At 33.7% G+C, this 16038-nt stretch overlaps 1 protein-coding gene across 2 annotated transcripts in view; it reads right to left on the bottom strand.

Annotated features, from left to right (window-relative positions):
• LOC121876381 (AP-3 complex subunit delta-1-like) overlaps positions 1–16038 on the bottom strand; it is a 63539-nt gene that overhangs the window by 42704 nt on the left and 4797 nt on the right. For both annotated transcript variants that reach the window (XM_042381452.1, XM_042381453.1), the window contains exons 2-9: positions 14975–15070; positions 13614–13742; positions 12099–12239; positions 11146–11415; positions 8908–8981; positions 4636–4685; positions 4217–4266; positions 1837–1885 (exon numbers count right to left, since the gene is read on the bottom strand). In XM_042381452.1, coding sequence (XP_042237386.1) covers positions 1837–1885; positions 4217–4266; positions 4636–4685; positions 8908–8981; positions 11146–11415; positions 12099–12239; positions 13614–13742; positions 14975–15070 — 859 coding nt within the window. The remainder of the gene's footprint in view (positions 1–1836; positions 1886–4216; positions 4267–4635; positions 4686–8907; positions 8982–11145; positions 11416–12098; positions 12240–13613; positions 13743–14974; positions 15071–16038) is intronic.

Below are 16038 nucleotides of genomic sequence, written 5' to 3'. Positions count from 1 at the left end.
AATATTTCTTGAAAATCTTCCATTCACAAAGCTAATTTATGAAAAAAGCCAATGACCAAAATGCAACATCTGATGAATACAGCATGACGATGGATACGTATAGAGGTATGGGACCGTTTATCCGGCATCCCAGTATATAGAAAGCTCAAAAAACAACTACTGTACCATGTTCTTGAATGAATGATTTTAAATGAGTGCCAAGTAATTCTCGGACTGAGTGGGGAAGTTTTCAGCCGTTCCCCACCTGTGAGTTATATGTTACGTTATGTCTATTGTTATCTCATATTTCAGGTAGATATTGGTACAGTACAAAAAAAAAGAAATCTCAGTTTTTATGGGATTCCACCATGAAGGCATTTGGCAAGAGAGTGCAGAGGTCAGAGGGTCTAAGGCATAGCACAGTTGCTAGGGAAGGCAGTAAGGCAGCATCCCAGCTGGGTATCATTGTTAAGGCGAGTGTTGAGGCAGTCAGCATCCTTATGACTGCAATGCAGTGTGTTCTATACTGTACACTAACTTTTATAATTTTTCATCTTTTTGTGTATTCGTTATTTCTATTTATTATTTTCTTATTGCTGTTTATATGCCAAAAATTTAAATTTTAATATTACAGTGTATCATTAAAATCGCTTTTAGGTGTGAATCTAGTGATTTGAACACGAGTTCCCAGTCAGTTACAGAGGGTTCAGTACAATTTAGGCCTGGTGCTCCAAAATCCAGAAAAACCCCTATTAGGTAACCCCCCAGATCCCAAGCATACCAGATAAATGGTACCATACCAAATAACAGATATATAGGCAGACAGATGAGGTTTTGAAAAAAGCAATTTCTCAGCAAGCATCTAACAGTTAATGAGCTCCTAACAAAACTCCTCTTTACTGTTATTACTCTCTCACACTCACCAGTCACTCCACACAACCTACTTCATTTATGGTTTATTTTATAACCTGATAACAAAACAAGGCAAATAATTCTTTCCACTCCTTAACAAACATTTCTTGGGTTAAATAAAATATAACCAAAACAACAATTAAAACATGCATGTACAGTTATGGACAAAGTTCTCAACATTTTTGGCAATATCTGGCACCTACTTGAGGGTCCAATAGGTAAAGGTAACGGGGATCATAACATATATTAACTAAGAATTTTCTTTACATTTTAGGTATTTTTTCCCGTTGTAAAATCTGACATAATTATTAATATAAACCAGCATTCAGCAGCTATAAACCGAATCACATATGAGAATAATTGGTAATAGCCATACTGTATATTGTGCTGCAAAATTCAAGGAAATTTTGTCTGCAACTGTACATGTTAGGGTATATGTATTACTCTATCCCACTGAAAGCACTTAGTCTATTATGTTCTATCTAAACAGAAAGAAATATAACCCAATTTTGAAGAGCTACGTACTAAATGACCAAGATTCATGAAAATGGATATACTCAGTGTGTGATGTCAGTTAAGCGTTAAATAACAGTAGTGTCAATTTACATTCAACAAATTCATTCAGATAAGTTTACAAAAGAAAGTTATTCCTCAAATTCAAAATATATTCACTCAAAGGGTAATTCTGCAACTATGACAACTAAATTCCTTAAAATCAGGTAGTCGTGAGTGGGAAGGGTGTTTACGAAAAAGCAATATGCATAATCTTTTTAGCAAAGACATTTCTATATAAATAACTACAGCTGTTAAAATACTATGCAAAAAGATGTGCAGAAAGTAAACTAATGGTATATGATCTGTGGAAAAAGCAAAAACAAAAAAAATAATGTCCAAATAAAGAGACAAAACTACTATCATGGGCAGGAAAGAGTTGTCGCTACTTACAGTTCTGATCCGAGTCTTCTATAAGGATCCTAAGTTTCTGCACACACAGCTGTAATATAAAGATAAAAAAATTTGCATAAACAATACCATGAATTTATAAGGCTTAAACTGCATAGTGAATACAACAAATAATCCATCAAAATATGCATAATGTACAGTACATAGGAGAATTCTGATCTCAGTATCTAGCCACAATGCACTGCAAAAATCCAAATCATAAATCTCATGCAGTAAATTGTGTTCTGTATTTCAATATACAGTATTCAAGGGGTCCCCGGGTTACGAACGGGTTCCGTTCCTGAGGACGTTCTTAAGACGGAATTGTACGTAAGTCAGAACACATGCTATGTGCAAACCATATTTACAGGACAATGTTTAAAATCCTACTATATCATAGCCTAAGTCCTTATATACATTTAAGACAAAAGAAGATATAATGACAAAATACAGTAAATGAAAGTAAAAAATGAGTCGTCAGTAAATAAAATAATGTAAATTTCAAGTATAACCCCATTCGCATCGGTGGGCGTTCGTAAGTCGGGGGACCCCCTGTATTGTACAGTGTTTGATTCTATCAAAATTGTGTGTCCTTTCCAGATAGTTGAATATTATTTTTTACAGCAGAGTGAATGAATGAATGATAATGAAAGATGGGAACCTGTTTATTCATAGTTCTGGCCATCCTATTTTACAGCAGGAAAAGTTTTGTTATACTGTAGTGACAAAATACTATCAAGGTAGTACAGTAGGTCTTTGCCTTCTCTGGGACAACAGAGGACACAATTACTGTGATCATAATACAGTATAAACACTTGTCAGATATTTGCATAATTTCTTACACAGTGCACTTCTAAATTAAAATGCATTAGCAAATGTTATCAATCAGAGTACCGTCCTTATATAAGAGGGTTGGTGACCACAATCCTTCACTCTAAATGTTCTTGGGCTGTTTTTACCCAGTTTTCAAATTCATTCATCCATCCAGGTCTCTGCCTTCCCCTGGCCCTCCTATTAATACTTCTGTTATGACAGGGCATTTACAAAACCAAAAGCATGCTCCAAAGTTTTTTTCTTTTAAAATTTGTATTATTGTAAAACAAAATCATAAACAAAGTGCAAACTGTTTTAAAGTACTTTCGTGGGAGGGAGCTCAACAAATCATGCATGACTTTTTTAAACTGTTTTCTTAGGACACCCACAGACCATTGTACACACTAAAATTTTTGCTTCTTCATAACACTTGATGTTGTACTGTACAGATACTGTACTTAGCTTCATCTTCTTTTGTTTTACAATATACTATACACTGTCACACATTCTAATTCTGTGGCCATATGGTGCAGGAGCAATGATTCACGTCATATTTTCTCCTAAGCCAATATACTGTACGTCTCAATTATTTTACCTGACATCAGAAGTACTGTACTTTTTTGTAAAGCCAATTTAAATATGAAAAAAAGGTTAAATAATTTCAATATATTGATCCTTCACTTACCTCTGTACACCATAATAAGTTCAGAAATAAGTTCAGGTACACGCACATACTTCACCAGCATGTGACATTCCTCAAGGCTTTCCCGCAGAGGACCAACAACTCCATACAGGCATATGAGAGGATCAAAAACCTAGCAAACATGACACCCACAATCTGCATGTACTGTACAGTACAAGACGCATAACACAGCAAAATAAAATAAGACCACAATAATCATCTGCCAACAAAGGAAAAACAAAACAAATAAAGTCATATCATATGGAATAGAAGTACAGTGTAGTATACTGTATCAATAACTCTCTCAATTATATTTACTATATCCACATTACATCCTTTAAAAAATGCATAACTTTCCAGGAAAAAAATGCCTGCTAGCCTAAAGATAGGAGGTGTACTTCAAGCTATACTACCACAATAAGTTAACTGAAAGCAGTGTGGGTAGGTTAGGTCACATTAACATGCAAAAATATACCATTACGAAACATTTCTATTTGTCCCATGTACTATACAGCATATAAACGTAACATTCCTCTAAATACAGTAACAACATGGCAAAATTAATTACAACCTTCTTTTACAACATGCAAGCATTGCTATCATTGACTCATTCTGTAATCAAACTTGATGAATGAACAGTAGAATATAACTGTATGGTTCACTTTAATGTTTATAACTTCATGCTCCATGGTAGAGATCTGTGTATGTTACATCTATCAGTCCTGCAGTATAAATAATGGACTGTAGTGTACATGAAGCTCATATAAATTGGTCAGCAACTCATTTCTGCATTTTTTTTTTTTGGAACAGGAACCAGAAGGTTATACTATTCTTCACATGTGATTTGCCTTTGAAAAACATATGGATACACAAAACATTTTATTGTACCTGTATGGAGGCGTTGTGATTTGGCATCCCTGAAGAAATAGAAATGAGCACTGTGAGAGCACATGGGGAGAGAGAGAAAACACTTCGTCAGTACACACAAAAACAAGTATTCTTTTAATAGTGAAAATTAATAGATACGCCAATAACAAACATTATGAAGCTTATCAGGAAATAATATTAAACCCTATTTTTCAAAGTATGTCTACAAACCATATCATATTCTTAAATATACGGTACAGTATACAGGACTGTATATCAAAATGACACAAAACTTCTTTCCCAATACACACATTAAATAAGATTAAGAAGACAATTGACTTCATAAATGTTATCAAGCAAATAACCACATTACTTGGCTTTTGAAATAACTAATACAAATAAGCAAACAGAACATATACAGAGACAATAAACCCACATACCGGCAATGACTGTGTTGATACATTCATAGAGAAGAGACATGGCTGATGTACTGTAGGGAAGAGATATGAAATTAATAATGACATTATCACTGAATATAAAAAACAATAACAATGACTAAATAGAAAGAATACATACTGTACTGTACTGTACTCTTAACACTTGACCATATATATATATATATATATATATATATATATATATATATATATATATATATATATATACAGGTATATATATATATATATATATATATCAGTTCTCATTCAAGGAATCTGTTAGCTCCTTTATAATTTAAATTTAAAGTTGTACTATAGCTAATAAAGTTATAGCACTATACAATTTATCAATTAACAAATAGTAATATAGTATTGCACAGTATACAAATGCTGTTTCTTAGTAAAATACAATATACGGTGTCAAGTTTTGTACTGTATAGTAAAATGTTATACTAAATGATCTTTGCTAACATTAAAATGAAATCATTACAAAGACCCTCCAGAACTACCTAAATCAGGGGTTAAAAGCAAAACTATTCTCCACATATTACAGGTCATACACTACATTTACCAAACTGTGGAAGTATCATTCATTTCCTAATCACATAAATCCTTCGCCAACTATAATCACAGGTACTGTATACCTTAAATACTGTACCCATCAATATTTTTAGTTTATTTTGAAAAAGAGGGGGGGGTTGGGTGATAGTACTTTCATGAAGACAACTCATGTTAAGGTTTGGTCCAACTGCTAACCAGATTTAGGCAATGGTAAATGCAGTTCTCACCACTGCTGGTGTGGAGAATACCAACCTTTAATTACTATACTGAATTACAAGTTCTGTAATAATGATTACATGAGGTACATCTGAACCTGAATACAGGTTCTCAAGTCCCGACGTATATATGTATATGACATGGGTGGCCTTGTGCAGTATGAGATAAAGCGAATGATGTGGATATGTGCAGTATACTTATGGCAATGAAGTGGGTATGTTCATGAAATCCACTTTGTTCACAAAAACTTCATAATAATCATGATAATAATAATAATAATAATAATAATAATAATAATAATTTTTTACTTGTACACAAAGAAATGTATATTCCCTTTATGTGTTTGCCCTTAGGACAATTATTTCTTTTACCTGTATTGTATGTGTATGTGTGTGTGTGTGTAGGCACACACACACACAACACATACAAATAAATAATAATAGGAAAATCTCTCACAAATAATCAGAAACAAAAGTATTAAAAATGTTGAGTCTACCCTCAAGTCCACTCCGTGCTTTATTATTAATAAAGCACGGAGTGGCTTGAGGGTAGACTCAACATTTTTAATACATTTGTTTCTGATTATTTGTGAGAAGATTACCCCATTATTAATTATTTGTACTGTATGTGTTTTGTGTGTGTGTGTGTGTAGGTAGTAAGCAGCTTCCAAACAGGGAGGTACTATAGCCTGGGAAGATATTGGAAGCATAATGTATTGTCTAATGGTAGACCCTGCTGCCATATGGCATCACAAAAATTGTGACCAAGTCCCAGGTTGCTGATCTGACTTTCTGCCTCATTTACACACAACTGCAGGGTCTCAATTGTTTCCCTTACTATTGACAACACAACATACATATATTGTTTCTCTCTTGATTTTTTTCATTTTTGTATTTATGGTTCTTTATTATTATTATTGTTATTATTATTACAGTTATTAATATTATCATTATTATTTAATTTTTTATCAAAATTTTTATTTACTATGAATTATTATTACAGTATTATTATTATTATTTATTATTATTACATTTTCGTCCCCCAGGCCCCGATGTGGGTCAGTGACCTGTGCCCGGGTGGGCTAATGCCCGTTAAAAAAAAAAATCCTTAAACTGTGTGCTTCTTGTGAAGCACACATTGAATCTGGTGTAGCTGATGCAGCAAAATTTTCAGGAGATTGCACTGGTTACTCTACTTTGTGTATATCCAAAAGCTCTCATGAACTCTTCAGTGATGCACTGAAGAAACTAGAAATGGGATTCTATGACGTGGTCATACATTTTGCCATTGTACCTATAGAGGGAATATTCACAAGTTCACAACACCTAATCAGGTGATAAGAGAAGCTTGGGCTAATGATAACTTCAACAAAATACAGGAAATGCCAAGTGAATCACAAAAAAAGCACTGTGAAGACTTTAGAAATTGAGTTCTGATGTTCAATCATTTACATTGATGAAAAGTAACTAGTACATAGAAGAAATTCAAAATTTGCCTTATTTGTCGTAAGTGACCATGACAACATTGGAAGTCCCGTACCCTCATTCACGAGAAACAGCTGAAAGAACTGTACCCAAACTTCTTGATGCACTAAGAATAGCTGTCACTCTCTGTGACAGTGTCTGTTGCAGAGAGGAGCTTCTCAAAATTGAGGCTCATTAAAACATATAACTGAAATAATCACTGGCTCAAGAATGCCCGAGTTGGCGTGCCATAATCAGCATCAACCATGAGTTAGGACAGCAGCTGTCACATGACAACATATCTGATGATTTTGTTTTAACCCCTTGTGTACGGGCTCCCGTCTGAGATGATTAAAATCGTCTGGGGAAACCAAATAAAATTTAAAAACTGGTATCCCCAGAATGAAAGGTTAAAGAAAGTAGGCAATATAATTTCAAAGATACCTGATAGTTACTGATGTGTTGGTTATCTCATAAATATCATTGATCAATTAGTTCTCTCTCAAGTTATGATGTGAAAAAGGTTCTTGTAGGAGAGAGAAGTGATGACACAATTAAGATACCCTTAGCTCAGTCATGATAAGGGCCCTATAAAAAAAAGTGAGCTTAAGGCCCCCAGAATGCTAGAGGCAACCCTGATGGCAGCACAGTAGAAATACTGGACTACAACAATGAGTTGGATGAAGATCAAATACTGTAGGAGAAATGAGTGACCATAAAATAAATAGTGCCTTGTAATCAGGTATTATTTCAATGTGCACCTATTCCATTATTTTTCAATGTGCACCTATTCCATTATTATAAATGGTTTATGGTTTTAAATTATTCTTATCTTTAAATATTACAACATAAACAACGGATATCAACTATATATCCAGTAAATACTGATGTTAGATTTTTTTTCCTTATTTAAGGGCTAGTAAAGTTTAAATCTATTAACCCTGCTGGCAACTTGATAAAAATGGTGAATTTGCCTCCCTGTGAATGCTTCAACAAAGTGAGCTAGAGAGTGAGAGAAGCCAAGGTGGACAGAGACATATAAATGCAAAAATGTGTGTGAAAGGAATAAGAACAAATATTTATTAAAGGCTTTTACTGTTATCAAGACATTAAGAAATATAAAGATGGAGGTCTACAGTTGCCAGAGAAACTACAAAGAATAAGTGAGAAAAGACTTTCTAAATGAGTGCATTTGAATAAGATGAGTGAGGAAGAGGCAGAATATCTTGGGTGAGATGATGAAACCAAAGAGATGTGAAAGGAGATAGACACAAGGTGCAGTTGACCGTCTTGTGAGATATATTAATTTCATGTATTACCTAATAATCACACTTTGATAAGTTGCTCAATTCTTCTTCTTAGTCTCTTACTCATACCTCAGTTTCAATATTAACAATGAAACAAAACTATGGTTTCTTGTTAATAGGATAATCCTATCTAAAAATCATAAATTATGAAACCTAGTTTTTTTTTAAATCCCACAATCTGAGGTTTAAACTGAACACCATGATGACATATCAAAATACTACTGGCATGCAGAATGACAAGCAAATCAATTGAGTGACTCATTCACTGCACAGGTTTTGTCAGAGACTATGGCCAGTAAGTCATACGACACCCCTTAATGAAAGTCTCTCTTTTACAGTGCTTTTTGAAGAAAAAAAGATAATAATAAATTTAAAAAAAAATCCTATTGCAACTTAAAATACATTGAATGAACAAGATATTCCTTAGATTGTTTGGGTTCACTTTTGTAGTCAAAATATACTTAATTCATATATGATATGAACTCTGAATACTGATATTGGAAATTTAATTGTTAACAACTCAATAAAATATTAAGCAGTTTTGAGTACTGCACAGTACTGTATAGCTACTGAATTTGACTTTCTCATTTCCAATTATCTGCAATCCAGAAATGGTATATCATAACAGAATACTATATCCTAACAAGCAACTGTGGAATATATACTAATGCTTTCTCTCACATGCAAAATTAGGTTAATGTCAAACCAACACTGTGAAAGATGTTTACCTGTGGATCAGATTTGTAAGAGGTTCTATCAGCTTCTTGCCTAATCTGGGCTCTAGTGGGGTCAAAGCACCAAACTGTCAAAGAAGGGAGAGCCTGTTCATTACTAGGGTGTACACTAGTGCATATACAGTACACTACTTGCCAAAAAAAAATATACAGGTATATATAAAGGGTATGAGTACTCCAACAATGTCAAAAAATATTAAAGTCATCCACTGTGAAGAAAATTTCCTATCAGAGAAGTTATTTCTAGTTGTCTCCCATGTTCACGCTTATAATGAGTACTCATATCCTAGTAATCTAAGATCGGTTAACAGTGCATGTTGTGGTAACTGAAATGTGATGAAAAATAATTCACCTGGCATGAGTTCACTAGGTTCCCTAATAGGACACTACATTCCATGGTTTCTAGCCAAAGTTTAGAGGGCGAGTAATTTCCCTCATCTACGGTTCGTGATAACAACAATGTAGGTTACCTTTTAAAGTATAATGCAGAACCATGTCCTTAAAACTGAACTATCATTTGCTTCATATTACTTTTCAAACATGAAATTATTTGCATTAATTAGTCTTAATAATAATGTTCATACTTCCTTTTATGTTACTACCTCATATGCCTGAAGTGACAACTTTAACACATCCCATTCTATCCCTCCCTTTACAAGATTTTTGGGTGGTCATTCTCCCCCAAAATACATTTTCGTCAGTCCTTGCAAAGAGTTTCTACCATATGTGACAATTTGGTCTCCATAAACTATAACATTGTACAGTATATGGCTAGTGAAATTCACTAGTGAAACACATTTGAATAAGCTTTGATTGTCATTATCTTCGAAACTAATTATGGCAACTATTCACATGACCTTAAGCATGTTTTATGTAAAATTCTTTAAAAAAATACAGTTATCAAAATACTTGTAATGGGGTAGAGTGGATAACTCATTACTACTTCAGTAACAAATAAGTTACTGTACATTATTTCAACTACAGGAATCAGCACAGAGGGATGTTCATATGAATTAAATATCAGAAATGTACTGTATTCTATTCTTTTTTTCCATTATTTCCAGGAACTTACAGGGTTTAAAGAATCTACTTAGAAGGAAAGTACAGTACGTAGTATGTTCAAAAATAATTAAAAAGTGTCAGTTGCTTGAAGAAGAGTAGAATTTAGTTGAAAAATTTACCCGCTGTTTGTATTTTTTCTTTGTTGTTAAACTTGAGACATCTTCAGAATTTGTACTAACGGTCTTTTTGGATATTAAAAATTATAAGGAAATTTGTCATATAGGATCTAGTTTCCAGTTGTTGCTAATAATGTTACAGCAATATATCTCAAACTGTAAATACAAAGATTGATAAAGAAAATCTACTAATTTTTTCAACAGGATAAGACTGAAGTGAACTAGCATAAGCTCAAAATACCCTCAACCCAGGCAAGTGCTCTATGAGACATTATCAAGTCAGTGTTTGGTTGACAATCATCCATCATGTTAACTCTAATGGAATAATAACATTAATTTTTCTTGTAGTTAGTAGACCAACTCCTTTGGTGTTGGAATTCAATTAAAAATTTTGCTATAAAGCCAATTCGCATGACTGATGGAGTCATATTGCACACTGCCTCAACTACCTGGGTGTAATAAAGAAGAGAATTTAGAATAATAATATAAAAGTCTGCCTCTACTGAATACCTGCTTATAATTTCAATGAGAGGCTCACTCAGTCTGCGTCCAAGTTTGGGTTCAATGCCCGTGAGCACCCCAAACTGAAATGACTCGGTAGTCAAATCATAGCAACAAAAACACAAGGACATAAATCACAAACATTAAGGCAATAAGTTGTTGATATCCCATCTATTTATATGTAAGGTGACTGACTCCCAATTAGCCAAAATCTGAAGGTTCTAAGCACTGTCAGTAAACAATATTAATGACATAAAAAAGTCATCAAACTACATTAAGAAAAAACAAAAGGCAAATTTTCAAGTGATATTCACTTATGCTTTGTTACCAAAGGTGTAAAATAGGACAAATCTCTGTGTTGCCAATTATGACAAAAGAATTCTCTGTAGTACATGAAACTCTGATAACTGTTATTTAAGGCTAACCTTCCTCACTTCTGGTTACCACAATGTGTACCATTATAAGAGCTGTTCTCTTTTACTATCCAGTATGTATAGAATAATAAATAATAATAGAACTTAAACTATTTAAACAACACAATATTACTACTCACCAATTTAATAATCTTAATAAGCATCCAATTATTCGTAGAAGATGTCATAAGCTTAAAAAACACAGGAGCAAGGCTGAGGTAATTCTTGGGATTCTTACGGGCCAGCTCACAGATAACATTAACAGCTGCTGACTGAACACCAGGGTCAGGGTCTTCAAGTTTTTCCTTCAGCCTCGGGAATGCTGGTCTAAGAGCCTCAGGAAATTTTAAAAATACCTTGTACAAAAGAAGAACTGCCTTTTTCCTTAAGTACGGTTTTGTTGACGTAAGCTGTTGGAGACAAAAATTATGGTAAATGTTATTATGATTTAAAAAATACACAAACACACATCATACCCTGCTCCTTGTCTTCCATGTGCAATGTTCAGCTGAACCTCTTTACTTTGAATTAGGCTGTTATAAACTTTGCCTAATTTGAGCAAGTTTCAAGTTTAAACAAATTACAGTCTCTAATTTGAGCCAATTGTCTAATTTTGAATTATAACACCCTGATTCAAACCTAACCATATTCATGCCAAAATTACCACCAAGGCGCCACCACTCAAAAGTTAGTCGGTTGCCATTTAAACACACTTCTGAAAAAATCTGTTGTCAGTCATTCTCAGTTTAGTCCCTTTATCTTTGCTAATTAAGGAGTTCAAATTTGGGAAAACGGAAAAGGAAAAGTCAAAGGGAAATATAAATTTCTTTGCATAACACAAGTACTTTAGTATGTAACTACTGCACTGTAATTTAGTACCAAACTATTGCAATTTAGTACAGTAACTAACTACTGTAATTTAGTACCTAACTACCATAATTTAGTACCTAATTATGTATGGTACTACTATTTAATACTTAACTACTATAATTTAATACCTAACAGCTGTACTGTAATTTAGTACCTAAAATAAATAGTACATGTACTGCATACAAATGATCCAAAATTTTAAGGAATGTGTCAGTAAACTTACCAGTGTCATAACATCATTAGCCAAGTCCCTTGCTAAATCTCCACTAATGAAGCATGCTAGACCAGTGAGTGCTGTGCCAGAGTCATACATGTTATGACTATTCAGATCTTTTCGTATCATATTTGTTGTCAGCATGAGGACCTGAGAAATGGATGTATCATTAGTTTCAATAACATCTTCAGTATTAGACATAGGGGCAAAAAAAGGGGAAATATAATGTACTGTACAGAAAATATAAGTTAACTCTTAAATGCTGTCATATATACAGTGCGGTATGCTATAACGAATGGATTCTACTACGAATATTCCTATAACGAACGGTTTTACCTATAAAATTGAAAATGCTATAACGAACGAAACTCCTACAATGAATTTTTTTTTTTACTAATTTATTGTTTTTTTTATTACAAGTATTAATGATATTCTTTACTTCAGGGGTTTAGATGCATATTTATGCACTTTTTTACAATTTTTACAATTTTATATTATATTTTTCAGTGTTAAGTGGTTGTATTTGGGGGCCTGGAAAGGATTAATCCTATAACGAACGAATGCTATAACGAACAAGGTTCTAGAACCAATTAGATTCGTTATAGCATACCCCACAGTACAAAGTTTTCTGATTTTTCAGTGAAATACAGTAGTGTTGTAGTTTCAAATGAATTCACCATCATTTGTACTATAAATTTTAATTTCAGATGGACAAAAGTGAAACCCAGCCACCAAAGAAAATTTTTAAGTAAATCAAAAATTAATTCCTACATCACCATCTATCCCACAGACTGTCACCATTAACATGTTCAGCCTTTTTTCTCTATTTTTTGGGGGGGGGGGGTATATTTTTTACTGTGATGGAGCCACTCCATGGGGCCAGTAATAGGAAATATAACTGATGCTGACCAGTTACCAAGAAATATACAGTGAATAATCAAGTACATATTTATTAGCATTACTTTCATTTATTCCTCACATTTACTGGTACAGCATATCTTATTTTATGTACAAAGAATAGCTTCTTCCACAGGCTCAGCCAGGCAGTTACCAGGGGTAGGCAGAGCCCCCTGTATCCCGTGTGGGTTGCACGTGTTGCGCCACTCTGAGATTGTCATAATTTTTCGGAATATTACGAGTTACTGCACATCAATTTTTCAAAGCAGTGACAATGCAGATAAAGCATTCGGGTAGCCATCCAGTAGCGACCATTGTAAATCCGATCTTAGCCATAGGATAGCAGTACTTGGTGTAATTTTCTTAACATCGTATATTAATCATAATGTATAACCTTCAACACCTATATAAAGAAACTGAATAATGAAGAGCTCTATATTAACCCAACACACCTCATTCTGCCAGCCAATCAGCTGCTTTGATAAAAACCTGCTTTAGGCTCATGTGAACAAAGTGTACCTTAGTGAGCTTTATTACCAAGAGATATCACATTCTATAATATCATAAACCAGTAACTAATAAACAAAATCTTATTATACACTCCTTCCAATTCCTCTTGTCACTGACCTCTGTGTCCTGGTGGAAGCACTGGGATGCTGATAAGTACCCGATCCTTTTGTAGGTAAATTTGGGAGAGCTCATCACCTCAATGATGTTGAAGCCAGCCCAGCTGATGTCATATCCTAGCATTTGTAACTGAACCAAATTAAAACAATCAATCATTATTTGAATCATAAAATTTATTCACGTAAAACTAAAGAACACAAAGTCATAAAGAAAAGCTGAAGAATAAATTTGGTTAAAAGTTTAGCTTAATACACCTATATACTGTACAAGTACTTTACTGTATATGCTATTTATTTTATAATACATTTTCAAACCACTTAGATTTACACTCAAAGTTATAAGTCGACCCTTCGTTTGCCATGGAATCATTAGCTACCACCAAAAAAAGGAATGGGGATTCCTTTCAACATTGACATTCAGCCATTTTGTTGAACAAATTCTCCTATACTGTACAGCATTCTCTGTATAATATAATCTGTTTACTCCATTTGTCCTTCTGGTTTTAATTACTTTTCAATTTGCTTATACAGTACTGTACTGTACATTTCTAGTTGATTAAACTTGCTGAGGTATTACTATACTCATCTTTTATTCATGTTCTTGTTTCCCAGTGCAAGTAGGTGTTGACTGCACCATCCAAACTACCAAATCAAAATGTATTTTTCCATTCTTGTAATCCCTTTCCCTCTATGATAAAGACTGTGTGGAATCTCCCTCATTCAATGCCATTTGTGCAGCATGTCACAAAGTGCTTCTGTAGCTACTTTAGTATGAACACACAAACACAAGTTAAACCATCAATAACAATAAACAGTGTGTTTACTTCTCCTCCAGTATTAATGTGCTTCAACAGCTCAGTGAGGCCAAATAATGTCATAACACCAGAAATCTTTGATATACTGTAGTAAGCTGTAAATCTAAACTCCAGTATGGTAACTAAAGCTGTAGGTAATACTGTACTAAACACTGTACCCTGTACTGGCATCTCTGACAGTCCTAACCAAATGTCAATTTATTTTTATTAAAAGATCATTAAGTAATAATTCCACAAATAATTTTACAATCAAATGAGAAAAATGAAAGAAAGATCTTCAAGAAGAATCAGTTAATGCCTATTTGAGAACTACCAGAGAGACAAATATGTATTGTATAGATACACATATAGCCATTTATTCAGTGAAAATTGTCATACAAATTCACATCAATGGTTACTTTTAGCATGTTAAGTGAAAGTATACAAATAATGGCAAAGAGTGTGTCAATTGAGCCAGGGATAGCTCAAGAAAGTCATAAAAAACTTAGTTCCACTGGCATCCATAACAAAACATGCTTCACAATTCAGATCAAAGATAATTACTTACATAAGTGAGCTTGGCAACAGCATTGGCCTTCACAGCAAGGTTGTCTTGCCGTAACTCTGTCTTTATCTCTTCCATACATTGTGATATGTATTTTGACTGAAAAAATGAAAAATACAGTAATTAACAGTACAGTACAATGTTCCTTTCTATGATCAAAATAAGGCCAAATAGAGCAAATTATAACAAGTACAGTATGTAATGTACAGTACTTGCAACATTCAACTTGTATATACTGTACTGCATGACTACCTTTTACAGTACAGTACTGTAATCTAGACCACTTGTTTCCCAACAGCCAGCATATTCAGCAATTCATCATTAATTCTTCAATTGTACATTTTCTCTTCTTTCCACACATGCGCAGTGGGATAATGTAAGAAATGAGTTGTGTTGGTCAATGTCTATTTCTGCAACATTTGTTAACTGGTAAGAAGAAAGCTATAGGTTTATTGTACTACACTATACAGTACTTCAATTTTTTGGTCTTGCACTATTACCCTTATTCACCAGCTTCCAGCAGAATTGCTAAAAAAAATGGGCAAGAATGGGATGAAATGTTTGATTAAACTATGTAAGTCTATATACATGTACAGTGAGTTCTGCTATAACGCGTGTTTTGACAACGCGAATTGGCTCTAACGCGATTTATGAATAGAGGAACGATATTTGCATAACGCGAACGCTTGTTTGCTGTAACGCGATTTTTGCTTACTATTTCTCCAATCTTGTGGTATTAACTGTGAATATGGTAAAGAAGAATATCTCCAAGAACCATTCTGGTGATCACATTCCCGGTGATGATCGTAAAAGAAAGGTTATAACCCTTGAAGAGAAGCTCGATGTTATCTACCTCAAAATCACCCTTTTCCCCCATCAAGTTATATTCATATTTTTTCACGGTAAAGTGTTACATTTACTGTATGATTTCATTATTAGATATGAATGTAAAATTTATTTAGACTGTGCTATCCTTTGTGTTAGGCTAGTACGAAATTTTTTTTCGATTTCGAGTAGTAATCTGCACCTAACCCTATTTTCTCCATAAGCCCTGTTATTTCTATTAT

The sequence above is a fragment of the Homarus americanus genome, unplaced genomic scaffold, assembly GCF_018991925.1.
Source record: "Homarus americanus isolate GMGI-L3 unplaced genomic scaffold, GMGI_Hamer_2.0 scaffold34921, whole genome shotgun sequence".
NCBI lineage: Eukaryota > Metazoa > Arthropoda > Malacostraca > Decapoda > Nephropidae > Homarus > Homarus americanus.
The sequence above is the reverse complement of the archived record's forward strand: the minus strand, read 5'-3'. Positions and strand labels throughout refer to the sequence as shown.